This window comes from Saimiri boliviensis, chromosome 5 (genome assembly GCF_048565385.1).
Source record: "Saimiri boliviensis isolate mSaiBol1 chromosome 5, mSaiBol1.pri, whole genome shotgun sequence".
Classification (NCBI taxonomy): domain Eukaryota; kingdom Metazoa; phylum Chordata; class Mammalia; order Primates; family Cebidae; genus Saimiri; species Saimiri boliviensis.
In genome coordinates, this window is record NC_133453.1 from 77,253,613 (window position 1) to 77,276,256 (window position 22,644).

At 32.8% G+C, this 22,644-nt stretch overlaps 1 protein-coding gene across 1 annotated transcript; it reads right to left on the reverse strand.

Annotated features, from left to right (window-relative positions):
- Nucleotides 1-349: 349 nt before the first annotated feature.
- Nucleotides 350-19,248, reverse strand: GCA (grancalcin). The gene is made up of 8 exons (XM_003921928.4): nucleotides 19,090-19,248; nucleotides 13,753-13,893; nucleotides 8,139-8,208; nucleotides 4,361-4,404; nucleotides 3,931-4,078; nucleotides 1,651-1,764; nucleotides 1,251-1,309; nucleotides 350-557 (listed from the first exon to the last, which is right to left on the reverse strand). Exons 1-8 carry the CDS (start codon nucleotides 19,114-19,116, stop codon nucleotides 531-533), a joined length of 630 nt encoding a protein of 209 aa, XP_003921977.2. The 5' UTR covers nucleotides 19,117-19,248; the 3' UTR covers nucleotides 350-530.
- Between the last annotated feature and the right edge of the window lie 3,396 nt (nucleotides 19,249-22,644).

The following is a 22,644-nucleotide window of genomic DNA, read 5'->3' on the forward strand; positions in this document are numbered from 1 at the left end:
CAGACAAAGAGTTCTAAGTTTCCTTTCCTATTATTTGATCAAGGAACAAACTATATTATGAACATAGCACAAAATCCAGGCTTTCATTTCTAGCTGACCCTCAAACACCACCAACTGCAAACAAAATTTAAAAGTCTAATTTGTAACCTTCAGATAAGTATAAATTAATTTTTTCTAGGCTTTTATCATTTGACTTCTTATACAATCTATCTTTTAAGTACATTCCTCTAAGTTTACATGGTTAAAAATTAAGGCTAAGCATTATTTAAATCAATCATACACAAATATTTTATGACAATATGCACATATCTGTAAAATGGTAACTTTCCAAAAGCAGTAATATCCCAAATTAAAAAAAAAAATATTTTATTGCTTTGAACTACCTGCTAAAATAAAAACACACAGAAAGGGAAGAGATTCAACAGGTAGGAAGAACACGGAAAAAACCTTAAAAATTTTGAAGTAGTCCAGTCCACTTCCTCCAAGCAAAAGAATTCACAGTGTCTCTTCAGGTTTAGAATTCTAGACATTCAAATTGCCATACTGCCCTGCAAAAACTAATACATAAGTAAAATAATTATCTATTAAGAATAAAATGGTTTTTAATTGTGTTTGACTAATTATATTCCATAAGAGCATTTTCTTAAGAGGGAAAGTTTGTTTCCAAGGCTTATAATTCAAGACAATAAATAATCGTAGAGTAATGTTGACCCTGTAACTTCTATCAGTAAATATAAGAAAAAAAAAACAAAAACCCTGAAGCATTAAAGCACAGGTGAAATATAACTGTCTTATAGCTTGAATTTTTAAAAACCCTGAGTATCAGGATAATAGTAACCATTTGAAATGAGAAATGAATAGCTTTGTAATCTTTGTAATCTGTACTGGATTAATTTTTCCCTCCCTGAGAAAATATGTTACCAAAGTAAACTACTTTTTAAAAAAATAATGGTGGTTTGGGCCCTTAAGAGTGATTTGAAAGATCATTTTTTTTTTTTAACTCCAAAAATCTGTCAGAAAAATTGAAAAGAATATTTACAATTTAACATGAAGTCAAATTGTTTGGCATCTATACCAACATTAATCTTATATTTTATCAAGTTGAAAAATATAGAAAAAGTATATGGTATACAAAATATATTATTTGCAGTATTGGTACTTGGGAATCACCTTTTTTTTTTTTTTTTTTTTTTTTTTTTACTAAGAATGTATCTACAACACAGTATAAATATCAAAAGCAGGATACTCACATCATCATATGCGAAATTCACAAACCCTTGTCGCAAGTGGTCTCTTTTCCTAAAGAAATCTTTAAATGAAGAAATTACTTTTTTATTGTAATTTAAGATATATAGTTTCACATATTTTGTCCCCCCCATTACAAAAATAGAATAATTTCATATTCAACTAAATCTTAAGTGATTGAATAGCCCAGGCAACACAGATATGAAGAAAATCTTTCAAAAATAACATACAACAATTTTTATCATTTCTATTCCTTAATTTTTAAAGCCTTAAAACTAATTAGATTGAACAGTAAATAAAAGGGGAAAGCATATATTATTATACATTTTTTGCTGGAAGAAATGAGACACATTATTCCAGAAAAATAGCTACATAATACTGTACCTAGTTTTAAATAGTTAATACCTGTCAATGCTCGAAGCTTCACACAGCAAGCAATATAATCATCAAAGAAAATTCTGCCATTCTTGCTATAACGTTGAACAATAACAGTTAATGTTTGAGGACTCAGCCTATAACCTAAAAAGAGATAAATTAAAACTTCGAAATGTAAATAAGAACACTGCAAGATTGCTTTCTCATTAATGAAGTCATAAAATAAATTAACTTTCGAAATTCATTCCATAAAAACGTAATTAAAAACGAATACATTAATATTGAAATTGATCAAAGGCTTCACTGTTAATCCTGTTAATCGGTATATAAATATCACAATTCTAATTTTGTAATAAAGTCAAAGCTAAGGAAAAGAAAATAATTATCTTCTTATGACTCTGTCATATATTTTTATTTTGAAATAATGTCTAATTTCACAGGCTTTAATGCTTCCATATTTCAATTATGTAACTTTTTATATTTCTTAAAGAATATTAATGCAAAGATTACTAATGATCTTTGCTATTCAAATCATATTTCCCACTGAACATATTACTTGAAAGTATCTTTTATAACTAAGGGAAACTTGAGGATCAACGTTATTGCTCTAAAGGGGAATAAAAATGGAAAAACATTATTCCTTTTTGCCCTAGAAATCTTAATGTTTCTTCACACACTGTAATAATAATAACAGCTTTCTCACTACTTCAGTGATTTCATTAGTTCTTTGTTCTAGTAATCCTATGATGTCCAAAATTTTTTATTTTATACTTATATCAATGAGAAGTTTTTGATCATTCACTCCAAGTATATGTTTTAAATTAGTTTTAAATTCTATACATGTATTACTGTTTGATTATTCCCATTTTAAAATATGCATAAAATATAAAATTTAAAATGAATGAGAAAAAAATGAATAAAAACATGAATTAATATATTCTACTTGCTGCACACTTATAGATGGCCCTAGGCTTTTAATGAGATGTGTATACTTTACTAAGAATGGTAGCCCACTATAATTGCCCATACATTACTGAATTTGTAGACTTGAACAAATGACACTAATCCATTCAATGGTGAAAACAACCAAAATAAATGCAATAGGAGAAAATGACTTGAACAAATGACACTAATCCATTCAAAGGTGAAAACAACCAAAATAAATGCAATAGGAGAAAATTATGCATGTAGCTAAATACAATAGAATATAATGCAGGAAACCTGCTAAAAGTAAAAGAAAGTAAAGGTATAAATTGAAAGACACATTAAAACATGCAAATTAATATAATTATATGCAAATATAGTTTGAATTTCATATTAGAGAGTTATGATCCAAATGTGGTACTGACAAAATTCCTAGATTTTTCCACAGTATTCTCACCAAGATAATCTGATAATTTTTAAATATATATGAAGATCTTAAATTTGAATAATCTAGATTACCCTTTTTACATCCAGCTGCCTAACTGAACTCTGGAGGTTTACTTTTCTGCTAAAGATTTAGCACGCCTAAAGATTACACACGCCTGTAATCCCAGCTATTCAGGAGGTTTAGGCAGGAGAATTGCTTGAACCCGGTAGACAAGCCAACATCAAACCATTACACTCCAGCTTGGGCAACAGAGCGAGACTCCATCTCAAAAAATATAATAATAATAAAATCACAAACATAGAAACAATTCAGGAAGCTACCTAGAACTGCATTGACTTTAAGCAAATTAAACACCACTGCATGTTATCCATTTTGAAAGTACACTAAGAATATTAGCTTAAAAGAGGTATGATAAAAATAAAGTTATATACTTTTAAATTACTCTAAAATGCAATCTTTCCAGCTTGATGTATTTTGGTACCTGCTATGTGTTCTGTACTATATCTGAATTTAAAAAAAAAAAAAAAAAAAAAAAAAAAGACAAACAAAAACATGGCTTTTACTGCTGAAAAGCTCTTTGGTACAGATTTGTGACTGACAGAGGCAAGCTTTAGCTCCCAATTAGAGATCCTGCCAAGTTATAAAAGAATACAATGTAAGTGGTGAGTATTAACAAAGAAATAAATTTAAACATACTCAACAGAAGAAATTCAGAATGTATGCATGTATGGAAGATCACCTTTTGGAAAAAATCATAATTAAAATGGTTTTGTTGAAGTCTTTGATCAGAATTTACCTACGACCTTGAAAACAAACAAAGGAACTTGCTGGTGAAAAATATATCACTTTATTACTTAGCAAATTGAAGCAATTAAGCTTCATCTAATCAAAGAACAAAGAAGAGCTTTATACATTCTAAAGAATGTTAATATTCTTACCCATGAGAGCAATGGCTTCACCCAACTCATGATGTTCTATTGTGCCACTTTGGTCTTGATCAACAGTCATGAAGTTTTGCTTCCAGCCATTAAGAGCTGCCCATAGCTCTTTGAATTCATTAAATCCCATTTTTCCTGTGTAATCTCTCTGATTGTTTTATTAACAAAAATAAATTTTGATAGCTGAGAAAGTTTATCTGACTCTAAATCATTGACTAAAACCTAAGTATGCTTCTGTAGAGTTAGCCAAACTCATCATATGAATAGATTTCTGCATTAAAACTAAAAAATCTGGAATTTAATCAGGATCTTACAAAGTATTTTTAAGTTCACTAGTTTACTATGGGCACTGAAATCTAACAACTGGTTTAATATTCAGGAAGCAATTACTCTTTAGTATTTTCTATTTTCTATTTCTATTCAAGGATACATCCAACATGGCAATCATAATTCTACAGGTTTCCAAACTGAAGGCTGTAAAACATATTCAATATTTAAATTAGAGTATGCCCAACTTTATCTTTGTACAATTATGACAATCTCTAGTTCCAAAATAAAACATTTAAAAACTGCCAAAATATATAAAATTGCCATAATCAGCAAGCTTTTATTGAATGTTAAGCACTCTTTGTTTAAAAAAAAAATTACTGTCTCCGAAGTACTCATATCTAGTGAGGGGACTAAGACAATTAAATGAGCAATTATAAACTAACTGAAAATTACTGTGACAGAGATTCCGTAAAGCATTTGGCTTCACCCAGGCCGGAGGAAAAGGAAGGCTTCCAGTCTTCACAACACAAATAACAAATGGAGTTTAAGTAGAAGTTGGCATGTACTCAGAGATCACAAAACTTGAGTCAGAGTACATGGGAGAGAGTGACATAAGATGACATCAGAAAGGCAAATGAGGGCCAAATCATGAATCTTTTGAATACTACTGCAAAAAGTTTGAGCCAATAAAAGCCACTGAAGTGTTTTCAGAAGCAGAAGGGAAATTCTAAAATTTCCATTTTAGAAACTTTAGTTTACAATGAATAAACTATAAAGTGAGATGATGCTGGAAATAGGTTAAGTCCTTTGGTAGTTTATTGCAATAGACCAAGTAAGAAAAAATGAGCATCTGAATAGAAGCAACTGGTTTTTCTCTGAGGTTAGGAAGAGAAAAAAGGAAGAAGAAATCAATACAAGCTATCTTAAAACCAAGGTGATTTGAAGTATTAACACTTTCGTATTTATAGAACTACAACTGATGACCTATAGATAAAATTCAGTTTTTCTAATCCTTTTCACAATTACATTCAACTAGTATGCTGACTTATCCCAAGACTAATTTCCTAGTCCTGATAAAGAAAATATCATGTTATTACAGTTTAAACTTACCAAGTGTTTACTAGCAGCTTGTTAATGTGACTGAATAAATAAAAATTTTCAAAATTATTTTATTTTATTCATAGCATTTTAACATTTTATAAAGAAAATTATTTCAGCTAAATTTTAGACCCACTAAAGAAAAAATTATAAAACACTCCAAAGTTAAAATCACTGATTTTCTTTAAATGTTTAAAATGCTATCAATGTTAAAATTGTTGGTTGTAATATTTTCAAATTGACAACTCAATAGGTACTCAATGTGCTCTTATTATGAGTAAGGTGGTATGTGTTACATGACTTCACATAAACATGCTAAACATATAAAAGTTCCAGTTTTGAAAAGGAAGTAACTGGGACCCAGAAAATTAATTTCCCAAACTTATAAAGCTAAGTCTATAAAACTATCAGACTGAGGAGATTATGTGAGAAATTTCTGGAATGGCATTCCTCTTTTGGACAAGTAAATAATATCTATTTTCCTTTATGATTAACTTGGCACACATTCATAAAGTGAGAGAATCTGAATTAATGGTAATAGATGGCTAAAACTGAATCAGCAAATAAGCAGATCTTCACTCTCAGAATAGGTATGTGTATGTATAAGAAGAAATATTTTGGACAAACAGTGAGGAGAGAGACTTTTTAGGAAATATGACAGATTTTTCACTTCCTCCCACAGCCCAACAGAATGGACAGTAAACTGATTTTTTTTAAGGCATAAAACTTAAGAGAAAAAGAGAATTAGTCAAGACATAAAGGAACAAAATTTTGCAAGTTGAAGAGTTGATGGATGTGAGTTAGCCAACCTAGATCTGAAAACGTGGATTCCTGAACTTGTAAGGAGAAAAGCTGAGAAGCAACCCTTGGAGAAGACCCCAAATGTCTAAGAATTGGCAGTACTTCTGAAAGTGGGTGTGAAAGTAGAGATAAAAACAGAAGAATTGGCTGAATGTCTACCTAAGGAGCATTCAAAACCTCATACCCCCTTCCTGCCTCAGTTCAGTTGTATGGAGCTACACCTACTTCCAATCCAGCAGAAGTCTGGAATGTTATTCTCTGGAGAGGTCTCTGAATTGCATGATACCAGAGCTGAGACAAGGCTATCTTCTAAAACCAAAGCAATTAAGGGACAATCTACAAAAGGCTTGAGAACCCTTCTGAGTCCACCTCTCCTTTCCAGGTAGAAGGCCAACAGAAAACCCAGCCCAAAAGGGAATCCCTAAACATACTGACACCCAGAGTTCCCAGACAAAACTGCCCAGCCAAACCACCATACACTGAAGCCCACTATCAACACCCAACCATGATCTCTGGTTCTAATCAATGTTTTCGTTAAAATACGAGCAAGGCAGTATTATCAGATAACTGAGAAAAGCATTCAACATGAAAGACAACCAAAACAAACAAAGTGAGGGGAAAAACGACTTGGAAAAAAAAAAAGGTTATATAGAAAGAAGTAACTTTAAAAATATATTAATAACCTCAGAGAGATAAGAGATAACATCACATTCATGAAAATAAAACAGAAGCTCTTGGATTTTAATGAAAAGCAAAAATGAAAGACTCAATAGAAGGTTTAGGAAACAAAGCTGAGGAAATTTCCCAAAAAGTTCAGAAAAAAAAAAAGGAGGGAAAAGATGACAAAAGTAGAAGTCCTAGTCAAAACAAAAAGCATTCCAGAAACATAAAACATCATTGAAGAAAATGTCCTACAACTAAAGCAAAGGAGTTGCCAGGTTGAAAATACCCTCTAAGTTCCCCACACAACACAACTAGGCACTTCACTGTCAAGTTGCAGAATACTAAAAACAAAGATCTCACAAGTTTCTAGAGAGGAATAACAAATCACATCACATCCAGGCAGGAAAGAGAAAGATAAAGCAACAGGAACACTAGAAACAATGAAGTAATACCTTTAAAATTCTGCATGGGAATCATTTGTAACTTAGAATTCTATACCTGCCCAGACAATCAATTCTGAAGGTAGAATGAAAGCATTTTTAGATACATAAGCTCTCAACAATTTACCTCCCATGTATTCTTTTATTAACAAGCTACTTAACTATATATTTCACTAAAACAATGAATTTTTAAAAAGAGGACAAGAGATGGAGTAAAATGGACATTCAACTCAAAAGAAATGGGGAAACCAGCTCCAAAATGATGGTGAAAGAATCCCAGCATGACAGCTATGCATAAAAGACAGCATGTCCCAGAGTTCTAGGATGATGAAAAAGAAAGAATGCCCAACAACAACTGATTTCAAGAAAAGCAAAATATTATATAAAAAGGAAAAATAATTATACATGAAAGTAATTATACATTACTTATGATAATAAGACACAGATATAAGCAGCATTCAGATAGTATAAATAAGGTAAAGACTAATGTACCTAACCGAAATTATTATATATATAATGACACTGGAAGGACAGGAGGATGGGAAAGGTTCCAGTGTGGGGTACAGAGACGGGAGAGTTTACAGTGGAAATAAAGTGAAATCCTCATCTTCCATAGCAGGATATCAACTGACAATCATAAAAACTGAAACTCAATCGTGAAAAAAAAATGTTATCTTGAAATCTGGAAGCAAATTTCAAAAGAATCAGGGTTTTTTTTAAGCTAAAAGAAGTCTCCTCTACGAGCAGTTAGTGTTGAGGAGACAGGAATGCACAATGAACAGTTATTTTTATAACAAGTTTTACAGTTATTTGATTCTTTAAACTATGTTCATGTATAATTGTGGTAATTTTTTAAACATTTTAATTACAGAAACAAAAAAGTAAGAAAATAAATTTCCTATTACAATTTCAACAAGAGTGGAAAAAAGATCTCACGAGAATAAGTGCCGTTAATTCCAGACTGTGTCAAACATCTCTGAAGTTCATCAGCATCCACTTCACCATCCTGTTTAAAAATAATTATGACCTAATTTAATGTGCAGTTGTATAAAAGCATATTAAAACATTAATTGACTATTCTAGGCCAATCAAGACATATGCATTCTTTGAAACATTATAATTAACTACAAAATTCTAGAGACAATTACTGGCAACAGAGGCATATTACAAAATATCATACAACATAAATAATTTCTTCTACTTCTCAAAAATAGCACAATTACCCTGTCCTATAATGGTTCAAGATAATCTTATGAGAGTCATCATACTTCTATTTAAAACAGTTAGAAAAATGCCTAAAATGTGTTCAGCAAAGTCTCGAAAACATCCCCACTCATGCTGTTTTGGAAGGAGATTATTTATAAATAACACTGAAGCTTTGACTGGAAAGGGAAAATATTTTTTTCTCCCACCACTACCCTAGCAAAATTCTAGAGTCCCTCTGTATTCTGCTGCTATTCTTCTGATTACTGTCCAAACATGTCTTGCCTGAACTTATTACAGAAAACAAATTTTTAAAATGCAAACAAGAAATCACAATGGAAATGAAATAGGTTGAGTGTTCTCATTATGATTCAGTATCTCATCCTGTTTTTGACTAAAATAAGTAATTCCTTTGGGACCATTATATACATTAGTAAAAATTTAAAACATTGGCCATAATGAAGGATCAAGGAGGCAAATTTAAAACATACTCTTCATAAGATACCCAAGAAACAACAACAACAAAAAACTTTTACAAACTATTTCTAAGAAATATTATAAACACTGATATTCTAATGGATCTTCAGCAAAAGAATCCCTTTTTAAAATGCAGTTGTTCTAACAGGAATTACAAAATACTAAGCAGCATTCTTCTCAATCGACCACATGTATGGTATTCCCTAGTCAAGAGTATCTAAGTGTTCCTTTCTTTGTCTTTTTCTGGGAAGCTTGCTTACTATATTTGAAATTCTGTAGTTAGAAAATTACCTTTAAAGAATCAGGCATATTTTTAGATTGGGGGACAGTTTAGAAAATGTTTCCTCTAATTAATAGATGTTTGAAGGCCTTTTTGGCAGTGCAGGAGCAAGCTATGCAGACACCTGAGAGAAAAGTGTTCTATGCTCCTGCTATTCTATACAGTGGCATTAGCCCTGTGTTCCACTGAGCATTTGAAATGTGGCTAGTCTGAATTACAGTGTTCTGTGCATATAAAATACTAGATTTCATATATTTAGTAACAAAAATGTAAAATGTAATTGATAATTTTTATGTTGATTAAATGTTGAAATGTTAGGATTTTTATATAATGGGTTAAATAAAATATCAAAATTCATTTCATCTATTTCTTTTTACTTTTTTGAAATATGTTGTGAGCCATTATATATGCACTTTACATTTGTGGTTTGTGTTATATTTACTTTGGGCAGTGCTGTTCTCGGCAAAGAGACCAAGTAAAAATTCCTGGTGTTGTAATCATCTTCACCTGTTCACCTTTAGTACATCTTTCCCCATATTGTTATCGTTTTCTATGTGTCTGTATCTCCCTGAGTACATAGAGATCTGACTGTTTGTGACCATGTTCATTTACTATTTCAGAAGGTTAAAAAGATTGGAATTTCTCACTCAAATGTGAATTACATTTAAAATTTGGTACAATGAATGGAACTCTTTTCAGAATTTTTGGAGTTGGGAAAACAACCAGAACAGCTTTGCTGGAAGTTAGTCATTGCCATCAAAAAGCATTCTGCTAGTATATACTTCATAGATGTTATGAAAACATGTTTTCTTAATGACTAACTCACAAATAAGCAATGTCTTCCTAAACTACATGTATAAAATCCAAGCGATACTTTTGAATTTCTTCTCCTATAGTAGAAGCTGATGATCAGGTTAACTACATAAACCTTTAACTGAATTAGGTAGCATTAGTAATAGAAGGCTGAATTTCCTAAGTAAATTACAAGAGCATCAGGTAGATAATCAATAAAAATCAATTGCCCTTGGTTAGGCAGCAAGATTTTAAAATAATATCCAACTTCAAGTCCTATTTGTTCAGTTTCTCAATTTGAGTCTCCACTTACTTATCTATAATATAAAGGTACATGTGTCATGTCCACATCACAGTTGCCATGTGGAAAAGCAGAAGCAGTGTGCATACAAAAGTTGAAGTTGTTGGTATTATTGTAATGCCCGTGTATGTAGGTATAAAAACAAAACCGGAATTTCCCCAAATTAACTGATGATTGAACTCTTCCTGTTTGGAATACTTCATCCTACAAATAAGAACACTGCAGAAACCTTTAATCATATGTTTTTCATAGAGCATAATTAATTATATGAGGCATCCAAAAAGGATATGGCAATAGATATGAGTTCAGTAGCTGGATTCTGGGAGCAGTATACGTAAGTTAGATATTACACCTAATCCCTCAAGGCTAGATAGAATTCAGCATGTGAAAGATACAGTCTAAATATTTAGACTAAAAATTGAAAATGCATCCATTCAAAATATTTATCGACTATCTCTGAATTCCTAGTACCTATCTGTCAAGTAAGGGAAAATATGACCAGAACCCTGTCTTCATGAAGTTTATTTATTCAAAAGCACAAGACTGGAAAATTTAAGGAAAGTATCAAATAGTTCAAACATAACAAACTTATTGCTGACAATTAAAATGATGAAATAGTTTAGAAAAAGTCAAAAAGTCTCCAAATATATGCCCAGTTTATAAACTTTAAGTTGTGATTTTATATGAATGTATTATATAGTGAAACAGAGATAATAGATTTTTCCCAGTATAATAGTACTTATTCCCAGTATAATCCTTTAAAATGACAATGATATAATGAATATAACAGTTAGGGTCCCATTTAGCTGCAAACAGCAGAAAATATTACTAAAGATGTTTAACCAATAGGGGTTTATTGTTTCATACAATAAATCTCAGTCTAGACAGAACAGGGCTGTATGCCAACTTAGACATGTCAACAATCTCTACATTTTTCCACATTCCCTATGTACCGGTCTTTATCTCAAGCCTGTGTCTCAGGGTCACAAGATGGCGGCTGTACCTCCATAATGAAGGGGCAAAAACAACCAAAGCTTGCTCTTAGTAAGGCTTTTTTCATTTGAGATAGAAAGATTTTCCAAAGATACTGCACCTGCTTGTCAATAGTCAGTCCTATGACACATGGCTGCCTTTAGTAGCTACAAAGTTTTCTGGGATGGTGAGTAATATAGTTCCCCAGCCTCTAATACAGAAAAAAAAGGCAAAAGGAGGTTGTAAATGAAGCTGGGATAGCCAAAAAACAATGTCTGCCATATATATTAATTCTGTGCATATTGTCTATTCCTAGAATAGCATATTAGACCTAGTGAACATGTTATTAATGTTCTATAAAATTCTACCTATGTCAATAAATCCTTCTTGACCATTATAAAAGAAAAGAGCTAAGACTCAAGAGTGAAATTCTGTCTCTGCCCATTAGTCTAGTGTTGGAACCTCATTCTGCCAGTTTCTTTACCTTTTCCTAATCTGTTTCACCATAAAGCCTGTCCCAGAATCATCCACACTTTACAAATCTCCTCTCTGATACATTGCCCCAACTACCTCAAGATGATTTTCATATAAATCTCTTTTTCCAAATCCTCTCTGGCCCACAGTCTCCATACACCAATCTATTGTATCCCATAAACCCAGAAAAACTTTCAATATTCCACCAAAATTGTTAAACAAGTAAATGAAACACACCAAGAAAAAAAAGGCACATCTTAAAAAGACAATGCTCCCAAATATTTCATTAACACATAGAACTATCTTAGTTAATCACTCTTCTAAGAAGCTTTGTATACAAAAACACAAATAAACAAAAACACAAATATAGCAGGTACTGCAATACACAGTAAAGCAGCAAAAAAAGAAAAGTTCATTTATTTCAACAATAGGAGATAAACACCAATATACCTTCTTTTCAATCCTTTGATATATCTGGAATTAATGCTACTACACGGTATGGGATGAGGACACACATCTACTTTTAGGTAAATTGTTAATTATTTGAGGATAGTTAATTCAGGAATGATTCTTTCCCCATCGATATGAAATGCTACCTTTACCATATACTGACTTCACAGTTAAGCTTCTAGGCTCTTCAGCATGTTTGTTTTTACATTAGGACCACACTATCACTATTATTAATTTTTATAATACATTTATATTATGATATACTATAATTTAATATTCTCAATAACATAGCATACAAGACAGACTATAGATTCATTGCAGAAAGTGCCAAAAAAAAAGAAGAAACCTTTAGAAATTTGACTCAAATAATATTACATTATTTATTAATTTGGAAGAAATTCGAATTTTTTAATATTGCATTCCTTCCAATTGTGAATATTTACTCAACACTTCTGTCAAATACAACTAATAAGTGATACAAAGGGGTTTAATACATATCATATTTGCTTAATTTTCCTTGAAATTTCACATGAAAAATACATATAAAATTACTTAAAAAAGAATAAATTGTGGCATAGTGTCACAGGTATGTAGAAGTAGAAGAAAAGCTTCACCTGACCACAGTATACACAGATCGTCAATTACAATTCACCCACAGAACTAATGTACTTGAATTGGCAGGCTCACCCTTCCCTATTGACTATTGGGCATCAGAAAGTCAGCCTTTTAAATAATCACTCAGATTTACTGGAAACTAATAGTACCCTAATACCATACCACAACATAACATAATAAACTATTTACTTTAATTTTTAATAGATAAAAATAAATCCCAACATGATTATTTTGGTAATCTGGAAAATCTACCACCCATATACAAACAAACAAGATTACTTACTGTAAATGACATAACTTCACCTGTGAAAAATGTAATTACCAACTTGAATAAATTTATAACATTCTGACATGATTTTCAATCATATTGTTTGACATACTTAGGTTTTAACTGAGATTTTTTTTTTTAAATAGGAGTGAGGCCCAAGATAGAAATATTGCTCCTTGTAACTGTTCTAAGTAGTTTCTACCTTCCTCAAATTTCCAATACTCATTTTTGCATGCTATAAAAGAATAGACAGGCTAAACCTACTTAGCTTTGTGTTATCAATCGCCCAGGGAGAGTATGATGCTTCTAAATGTCAGACTGAAAGAAATAAAAATATTTAAGTGATAGAAAAATGGTAACTCATAAGAGGGTATTAATATATACGTTTTGGTAGTGTTAGTGACTTAATAAGAGGAGCCCCTTGCAGAAGAATTTCAGTAAGGCAAGCATACTAGGTAAGAAAGAATCGCATTTCCCCACTAGGAAAAAAAAATGTTTTCTCTTTTAGTCAAATGAACAGTATGTCAAGCATCACATCTATAGACTTTTAAAATGAAATAATTATGACTATGCTTATCTCTGATCTCAGGAAGAAAATTAGTCTAGATAAATTTAAAATATAAAATTCATATCATTTTAAATGATACCCTAAGTAAAACAGTTGACATTTCTCTTAAATAATAATTTTTTAAAACATGCAATAAATTTAGCATCTCACCTGTCCAGCAACAGCACTGAAGTAAGCATACATGGTGTCATCAGCTGAGGAATAAGGGTCTGAATATGCTGGGTACCCAGAGTATCCACCAAGGATCACATCTGGACCTGCTCCTGGCATCTGACTGTTAAAATTTCCAAACTATAAGAGTGAAAGGGGAGAAGGTTGGTAATACAAATATTACCTATTATCTATAAAAGTGGATTAAAAGAAATCATCAGAAGGACATCAAAAAGTAAACACAGTTTCCAAAAGCTTCTAATCTTAACTATCTATCACAAAAACTTTAACTACAAAGTGCTAGATGTCCTACATTAAGACATAATTCAATTCATTAACTTATATTACCCAGTATTAAAATAAGTGTAAAAGAAAAAAGAAAGTTACTAGCCTTTAAGAACCTAATTCAACAGAAGTACATGAGGCACAATTTTTAAAAATGTTTACTATCATCCCCGAAGTAAACAAAAAGAAGAAGAAAAAAAAAAAGAAATGCAAGATTTTACCTAAAGTAAAACTAAGAAGTACACCTTAAGGCACATACTTAAAAGAATACATGGGTAAATACAATGAAATTGTGACCTAATGGGAAAACGCTCTGAGCTGAAACACGACTTCCACCAGAAAACTTTCTTAAAAAGCAAGATGACAAAGAAAAGATTAATAAAATAATAATTCCAACCACAGACTAGGTATAATCATTATCCTCTTCAAAATGAATAATAAACAAGAATATCAATAACAATAAGCAACTAATATTTATTAAGCGATTTTATATACTAAGCATTATTCTGTTGCCCAGGCTAGAATACAGTGGCACAATCAGAGATTACTGCAGCCTCAACCTCCTCCTGGAGCTCAAGTGTAATCAAATATATATGGACAATCTGACCCTGGAAGCTACACAGTTACTTATTTACTGCTATGGCTCTCTTCATTTCTTTTCACTTTGGGAAATGGTATACATTTTTAATACCTTAAAAAGGCATTTTACTTAGCATTTTTAGGAGGAAGTGATATCAAGATTATTCACAAGTAGTTTGAACAGCTGCAAAAAGAGAAGTGAGGGCGAGTTAATGGAGGAAGTATTGGAGCTCTAAGAAATGTGTTTGGAGAGGTGGTCAAAATCTAGATTATGAAGCAATGAGGTCTGAGAAAGAAAAAAAACAGTAAACATTAAAACAGAATATATTAAAAATCAAAAATAACTCTTTGAAAAGAAGAAAAGAGACTGACCAGGAAAGAACAGGCCAATTACAGAAATAAAAAAAGGATATATAATCACAAATAGAATTTGAAAGAAATATATATTTAATACATCTGTACATAAGTATATGATATATATAAACAAATGTTATGAATATCTTTATACCAAAGTATTTGAAATTGGGATAAATATAGATGAAAAGGAACTTATAAAAGTACCTAAATTACTAACATTGACTCAAGAGAAAAAAAAAACCTTCCTACTTTTAATAATGGCAAGCTAATTTGAACCACCCTAATACTGAAAACAAACAGTTTCATTAAGCATTATTTTAACATCTTCTCAAGAGTACTGATAAGAGGAAACTTCCAGGCCAATATCTGGGGATAAAGCTAAACCCACAGGTAAAAAATTAGCAAAATTCCCAAAACAGCTTTTACTCTGAGAACATGTGGCAGTAACAGATACCTGGGCTTTGGTTTTAAGACCTCCAGGGACATGGAGGACAATGAAGTCCTAGCCTATATCCTAGAATTTAAATGTAAGGTTTATTGGTGACCCTCCTTATTTTAAGCTTTGCAAAAGGAACAAAAACTGAAAAACGTTTTCTTGAAAAGAGAAGACAAACAAAGTACAATTACATTGGTGAAGAGCTAATGCAGAGATGGTGCCACAAGAGTGGCTATGGACCCTTAACTGCAGCATCTCCATTTGTGAAGGACAAACACAACTTGTTTTGTTAACCAAAGTCAGGCAAGCAGTATTGTATGAAGAATCTGTCCTTAGGAATAACCTTTAATCTAGTTTCCCTTCCCAATTTGCAACATTAACTTTCCCAAATCCCATAATTTGAGCACCTGGTGGTCAGATTAATGACGATTACAAATTCTTTGCCACTCCCCTTGTCCAAAGCACAAACTATTTCTCCACTTCCTTCAATACAGGCTGGGCCTGTTTCAGCCTTATCTGGTAGAAAACAGTACAAAAGGCATCATGGCGGTTTCAGATTTAAGATTTTAAGAGGACTGGCAGCTTCTGTTCTCTCTCTTAGAACCTGACTGCCATGCTATGAAGAAGTGGAAGAGCCATGTGAAAGGGCCCATATGGAGGAGAACTGGGGCCCTGGCCAACAAGGTTCATCCCTAAACATGGTTTACATAAATTTGTATTTCAAGTTGTCCTCTTAATAGTTTCAAATTAGTCAAAATTGATCATTATTATTACTAATAGGTAATGTGATTAAAGAAAGGCTTAGACAATATTTTCATGTCCAAGCCTTTCGTGTTGTTTTGCATGCTTTTGAATCTTTACTATTTCTATTTTGTGATGGCTTCAGTTAAAAGTAGATCACATAATCTATAACTTGAGAGAATCCCACATATATTAACTGTAATAAGTCACAATCAGCTGAAAAGAAACAAGTGAGAGGCCAGCATACAAAACTCGATCTCATCCCTCAGGACATTATCAGAACCAAAGAAGTTTCTTTAAACATTTTGCTTCCCTCCCCTTAAAAGATTTTTGAAAAACTATATACCCTTTTCCCATATTTTATATTGACATATAAAGTTTTTAAGTTTAAATAGTTGTAAAGAATACGATGACCAACATATTGTAAATCTTGACATTTAAAAAATTTTACATCACTCTTTGGAAAGTACATACTTTTATATGTGTATATATATATATATATGCACACTATTATAGTATGTATTACTATATATAATATTGTGTATTTTATAGTGTGTACACCATAGTATGTATTATATATAATACAAAATATGTATACACACAGACTACTACAGTGTATATTACTATATAATACTTAACGTATTACTTAATATATTATTCATAAGCAACTTAGTGTGTATATTATATAATAGTGTGTAAATATAAACAGTATGTATTACTACATAATAGTGTATGTATAAGCATATATATAATAGTGTATATATAATGTAAAATAGTATAACACACATACACAGTACCATATATAGTAATACACACTATAATAGAGTATACAATACACACACACACACAGTGTCATCTATACACTATGATAGTCTGGTACTTGCTCCCTCCATTTTTAAACAGACCTAAAAAGGCTATTACATAAAATTTACAAGTTTTATGTTTTACTTTTTGAATTTTTTTTTTTGCTATTTCTTGTGTGAAAATCTAATCTGTGTAAGTTTTTGTGCTTAAATTGTGCTTTTATTATTGAAAACTCTGAAGCCTGTATAATACAACATGTACAATAAAAACATGTAACAAAGTTTTAGATTTTGTTTCATTTCCTGTGACCAAAATGAGCAATGAAGAAAAAGAAAAAAAAAATGTCCTTTACAATTGAGTTATAATTTTTATTAGTATACAATTAGTTTAAAAAATTACAATTTTGATAAACAATACTCAAAAGAAAAAAGTAAATTATCTATTGGAAATGCATCTCCTACAGACATAAATCATGCACTTAATTAGATAAAAGTATACTATCAAAACAATTAGGTCCAGCAGCTAACATTTTACATTTTGTTAAAAGAATATAAGAAATATTAATAAAGTATAGGTTGCCTTTATTTACCATGATTTATAAGTCTCAACTCTCTTATTAATATACTCCTATTAAAGAAATTATGTAAGTTTTATCCCCAAATTTTATCCAATGTATCTTAAAATATTTCAATTACATTTTTTTAAATCAGTGCCTCTAATCTATATTGCTTCTCTTTCCAGCTATTAATATTGAGCATAACAGCTGAAAATAGCTGTTTATTTCAAATACATGGAAAAGGGAATTTAAATGCTCAAAACATATACAGACTTTTTTTTTTTTATTATTATGTTGTGGAACTCTCCATAAAGTTCAAGCCCTCTGACAAAAGTTGAATAAGGAAGCAGCAAATTATTTGAATGAAAATGTATTATTCTTGCCACATCACTTTATCATATATATATATGAATTCAGAGCACACCAACAAATGTAAATATATCACACTTCTAACAGATAGCTTCAACCAAATGAAAATAAGTATAAGCTAGGGACATTTTAAAAACCCTACAGGTTTATGCTATCTTGACTAATCTTTGAAGGGGGTTTTACATTCCCTTAGGCACTTTAAACTTCCTTACTAAATTTAAGGAATGAGGAGGGGTAGGCATGACAATGGAAGGTGCCAGAGGGAATTGAGGCAAGTCTGAATTTCAAGCAAATCAATTTTAGGAACGAATACATGTGAAAGTTGAGGACCTGGAAATTCATACCCTAAAACAACAACAAAAACCATGAACTCCCAGGGGTAGGAGTAACTCTTTTGAAGACCACAACCATAGCCCTAAGTCAAGTCCTATGTTAAAAATCAGTAAAACACAATTTCTGTTTCTAGGTAAAAAAACAAATATAATAAAAATAGAAAATATATTATCTTCTACCCACACCGCAGTGGATCAAACTAATGTTAACTTTGTTAACACAGCTCGCTCACTGCACTTTGGAGATCACTGACATCAATATTAAAGGTTTGGGTTCCTTTCTGAAAATAAGTGGGTAGCTACCAGGACACTAGGATTACAACTTGCAACTCCCAAAGGTGATGTAGGATAAAAGTTGAAAGAAAGTTGTAAGTCAACTTGCCCCTGCCTGGGGTCGAGGGAGAAAGTCTGAACAGATTGCCCTTCGAATAACAGTAAAGATTAGGTGTCATTTACCATACACCTTAATTTATTCATAAGGAACTTAAAGAACAAGAAGTGGTTAAGAAATTCAGAAAGAGGATCTCTAGCAACACCGAGTGAGGGGCGGGGGACTGATGGACCACAAAAGGTTACTGGAACAAAAAGAGGGCGGCTTGTTCCTCCATTCCAGGAAATAAATTTCCAAATACACATTACTCCCTCGGCTCCACCAGGATGCTCCTCGAGGGACCTCAAGAACGCCTGAGCTCCAAGTCACCCCAGGGTCAACGCCCGCCCCGACCCTGGTTCCCAACATCCCCTGAGTACCGGCGCTGCTGAGTACCAGGCACGGACGCAGGGAGCAGGAGCCGCGGGCGTACCCGCACGCTGGCACCGCCCCCGGGGGCGCCACATCCCGCGAGGGAGAGAGGCACGGCCAAGCGGCTGGGACTCACCTCTCCTCCGTATCCCGGGTAGGCCATGAGGAGCGCAGCGAGCGTCACACTCCGAGTCAGCGTCGCTGTGCAGGGAGGAAAGCAAAGGTGCAGGTGCAGGGAGTTGCAGCTGCAGGTGAGGCTGAAAGACGCACTAACGGCACAGTTCACTCCTCCGAACCCGCCCCCTACCGCAGTCCAGCCCCACCCCGCCCGGTTCCGATTGGCTGAGTCCCGCACTTCGGAGCCAACTCTGCTGTAGTCCGCCCCTTCCCTCAGCCTAGCCTCACCCATCTCTGCCCTGATTGGCTACACCCGCCGGGAGGCCAGCCAGTCCCTGCTTATTGGCTCGCTCAGGTTCTCGCGCTCTCTCCTTCTAACTCGCGAAGAAGCCTTTTGTTAACTTCCCATTCTCTTTGGAAAGGTCTCCAAGCTTTCAGCTGCTCAAGTTACTTTTCTTTCTGGAAACCCCAAACCGGCAAGTCTGTGACTTATTTAAACCCATTCCTCCACTCTTTTGAGCTGGACTTCAAAGCCCCATCTGTGAATTTCAAAGTTTGCAGTTACATTTACTTTTGTAGTGTTGATGTCACATCAAAACTTTGCAACCAGTACCACACCCGTGCTCTCAGAGGAGTGCTTCTGTGCCAAAACCCACTTGAGGCCACATTGTATGAACAAGTTATCAATTTTGTTTAGTAGATAAATGGTGACCTGAATTGTGAGATTTGGCAAATAAAAAACAAAAACAAAAACAAAAACAAAAACCATATCTAGTTGAATTTTATTTCCAATTTTTTTTTTTTTTTTTTTTTTTTTTTTTTTTTTTTTTAGTGTAAAGATGTCCCAAATATTGCACAGGACATGAATATATACTAAAAAGTTATTTGCTGTTTATACACTGATAATGTAGAAGGTGTCCGGCACATAATCTCAATCAACCTTTGGGCAAACTCTTGTTAAATGTTCAATTACTTTGACTTATTAAGTAATAGCAATGGACAAGTCTGATTTATCTCTGGAGCTCAAATGAATTTTGTAGCTCTGACTTTAAAAGGACAGGGAAGCTGTAGAAATAAAACCAACCAAATAAAAAGATCAAATGATATTATTTTGAGTTATCTCTGAAGAACAAGAGAAGGGCTAACATGTTTCTTAAAAATAAGGCTGTTAAAAAAAAAGTGTTAACTGCTCACAAAGGAAATCAACCTTGCAGAGCTAAGTATCTATTTGAAAAATAGAAAATGGCCTTATTGATGCAACTGCATTTGTGTAGTTGGGAGTTAAGTCCCCATGAATTTCTTGCCTTTCTGCACATTTAATTTCAAATATACTATTTCCTGCCAGGGCAAAGTTTGGGTAGGTTTGCTATGCTACAGAGGAGGATGTTAGACCTTGTGAAACTGTTCTCAGAGGAAAAGGCAGAGAGAAAGGAAGATTGCTGATGTGGAAGCCACTCTTGGGAAAGTGTAAGTTTCTTCAATATTGTAAGAAATACTTAAGCCACTAAAGTTAAATTATTGGCATAAATATATAGACGGGAAGAGTAAAACCTACTTGATAAGAGGCAAAAAAAAGGCATGGCTTATGAAGGTATCAAGTGAGCAAGCACAGAAAGAACAAAGCGTTGCAAAATTTTATTCCAAGTGATTAACTACATATTCAAAGAAATGCTTAGAAGGGATTGAGTGTTTGCATTTACAATATTAGTCTAACTCTGGTCAAAATTTGTGTGCATCTTTTCATGAAAATAGCCTTATTGATGCAACTGCATTTATGTAGTTGGGAGTTAAGTACCCATGGGTTTCTTGTCTTTCTGCACATTTAATTTCAAAGATAATATTTCCTGCCAGCGCAAAGTTTGGGTAGGTTTGCTAGCAGCCTTCTTAGGACTTTCCTAAGCATGGAGTTCTTCCAGTTGCATAACAAACCCAAAACATGTACAGCCCCCATCTAGCAGCTCCTCTTCACCCCGTGGGATTTTGGAATGAAAGGAATCTATGGAAGTATGAAGCTCATGCTGCCTATTGTCCTTGGAGTAATAAAGTTCTTTGTATCTGACTCAGGAATCTAATGCATTCTGCCAACTTCCATGAAACTGTGGCACTCTACTTGTTTGTTTACGAATAGGGTAAAATATCAGATCCTTCACAGTTCCCGATTCTTAACTTAGAAAAAGGGTTACCAAAGAAAGTTCCTACCATGAAGATGCAGAGGAGGACTTCGAACAACACAACATCTCTCTCCCTAAAGCTAGTGTTTCAAATTATAAATTTTCTAGTATAAAAATTCAAATAAGCCTGTAGCGTTATTTTTTTAATAATAGTAATGTTAATTTGTCTCCATGAGTCAAGTTAATACTATGAACAATAGTATTTTACAAAAATATCATGTATAATAAAAAATTGCTTTTTAAATATTTAATTTTAATAAAATCCTCTTTATCTGATAAAATAATTATAGAGTGAATACTGTGTACCAGGCACTGTGTGTTGTGAAGTGTTTTTGCTCAAAACAAGTCTATTTGGTATATGCTATTATTCCCATTTCACAGATGTGAAAAGTAAGGTGGAGAATTGTATTTCATTTACCCACAACTGCAGTCACATAGTGACTAACAAAGCTGAGAGTTCAGCTGCAGAATGTGGTCTCTTAAATATTTTATGTTCCCTTTCCTTTCCACCCCCAACCATAGTACTGTATTTCAGAATATAATAAAAGTATTCACACCAAAAAACAAAAAAAGTCTTTAAAAGTTTTTAAATGGCAGTGGAAAATATAACTAGAGAAATAGTCAAGGAAATGCATTGTTTTGACCAAGATTAGCCAATTTAATTACTTCTGTTACACAGGATACATGCTTTCTGGTGACCATAAACCTTACAGGATTATGTCTAACTGTGGAATTTCTTCTGAACCTTGATGGCATTGGTCTTATCATAAGTTTAGATATTCAATTAACTGGCACATTTACCGGTAAAATACAAACAATAAATTAATTGCAGTTCTTTTTCCTATCTGTTACCACCTCATTTTCTCTTTTCCACTACATAAGTGAGGGAGAGACAAGAGTCACAGCTCCTCAGCAAATTTAAGTCACAAAGCCAGAGCCTACATTTCTCATATAAATCATATATATGTAATAAATAAGAAATACCAGCTAATGAAAATCAACGTTAATGGAATTTATTTTAAATCACTAAGAAATTTCATTTAGATAGAATAATTCATTTAGTCAACAATTATATATTGAACATATATGATGTAACACCACTTTAGATGTGGAAAACATACATCAATACGAGGGGAAGAATGTCCTTGCTTTTCTGGAGCTTACATTCTAGCAGGGAGAACAGACAATAGTAAGTAAAGATAATGAATAAGTCAATTATAAACCATATGAGAAGATGATAAATGCTATGGAAAAATAAGGAAACCTAAGTCAAGGTTAAGGGTAGGGAGATTGTAGAGTAAGTTCCAGCTCTAAATTGAGTACTTGGGTAACCTTATTGAAAAAGCAAGATTTGAGCAAAAACTTAGAGTTTATGAATGAGTTAGACACTTTGTAGATATCTA

What these genes read in the sequence shown, in the direction of transcription:
- GCA (XM_003921928.4), bottom strand. Translation starts at nt 19,116, where the DNA reads ATGGCCTACCCGGGATACGGAGGAGAG. An exon ending in ACCCGGGATACGGAGGAGAG is followed by an intron (nt 13,894 to 19,089) that starts GTGAGTCCCAGC and finishes TCACTCTTATAG; the next exon opens with TTTGGAAATTTTAACAGTCA. An exon ending in TTATGATTGCCATGTTGGAT is followed by an intron (nt 4,079 to 4,360) that starts GTATCCTTGAAT and finishes TAAAACAATCAG; the next exon opens with AGAGATTACACAGGAAAAAT.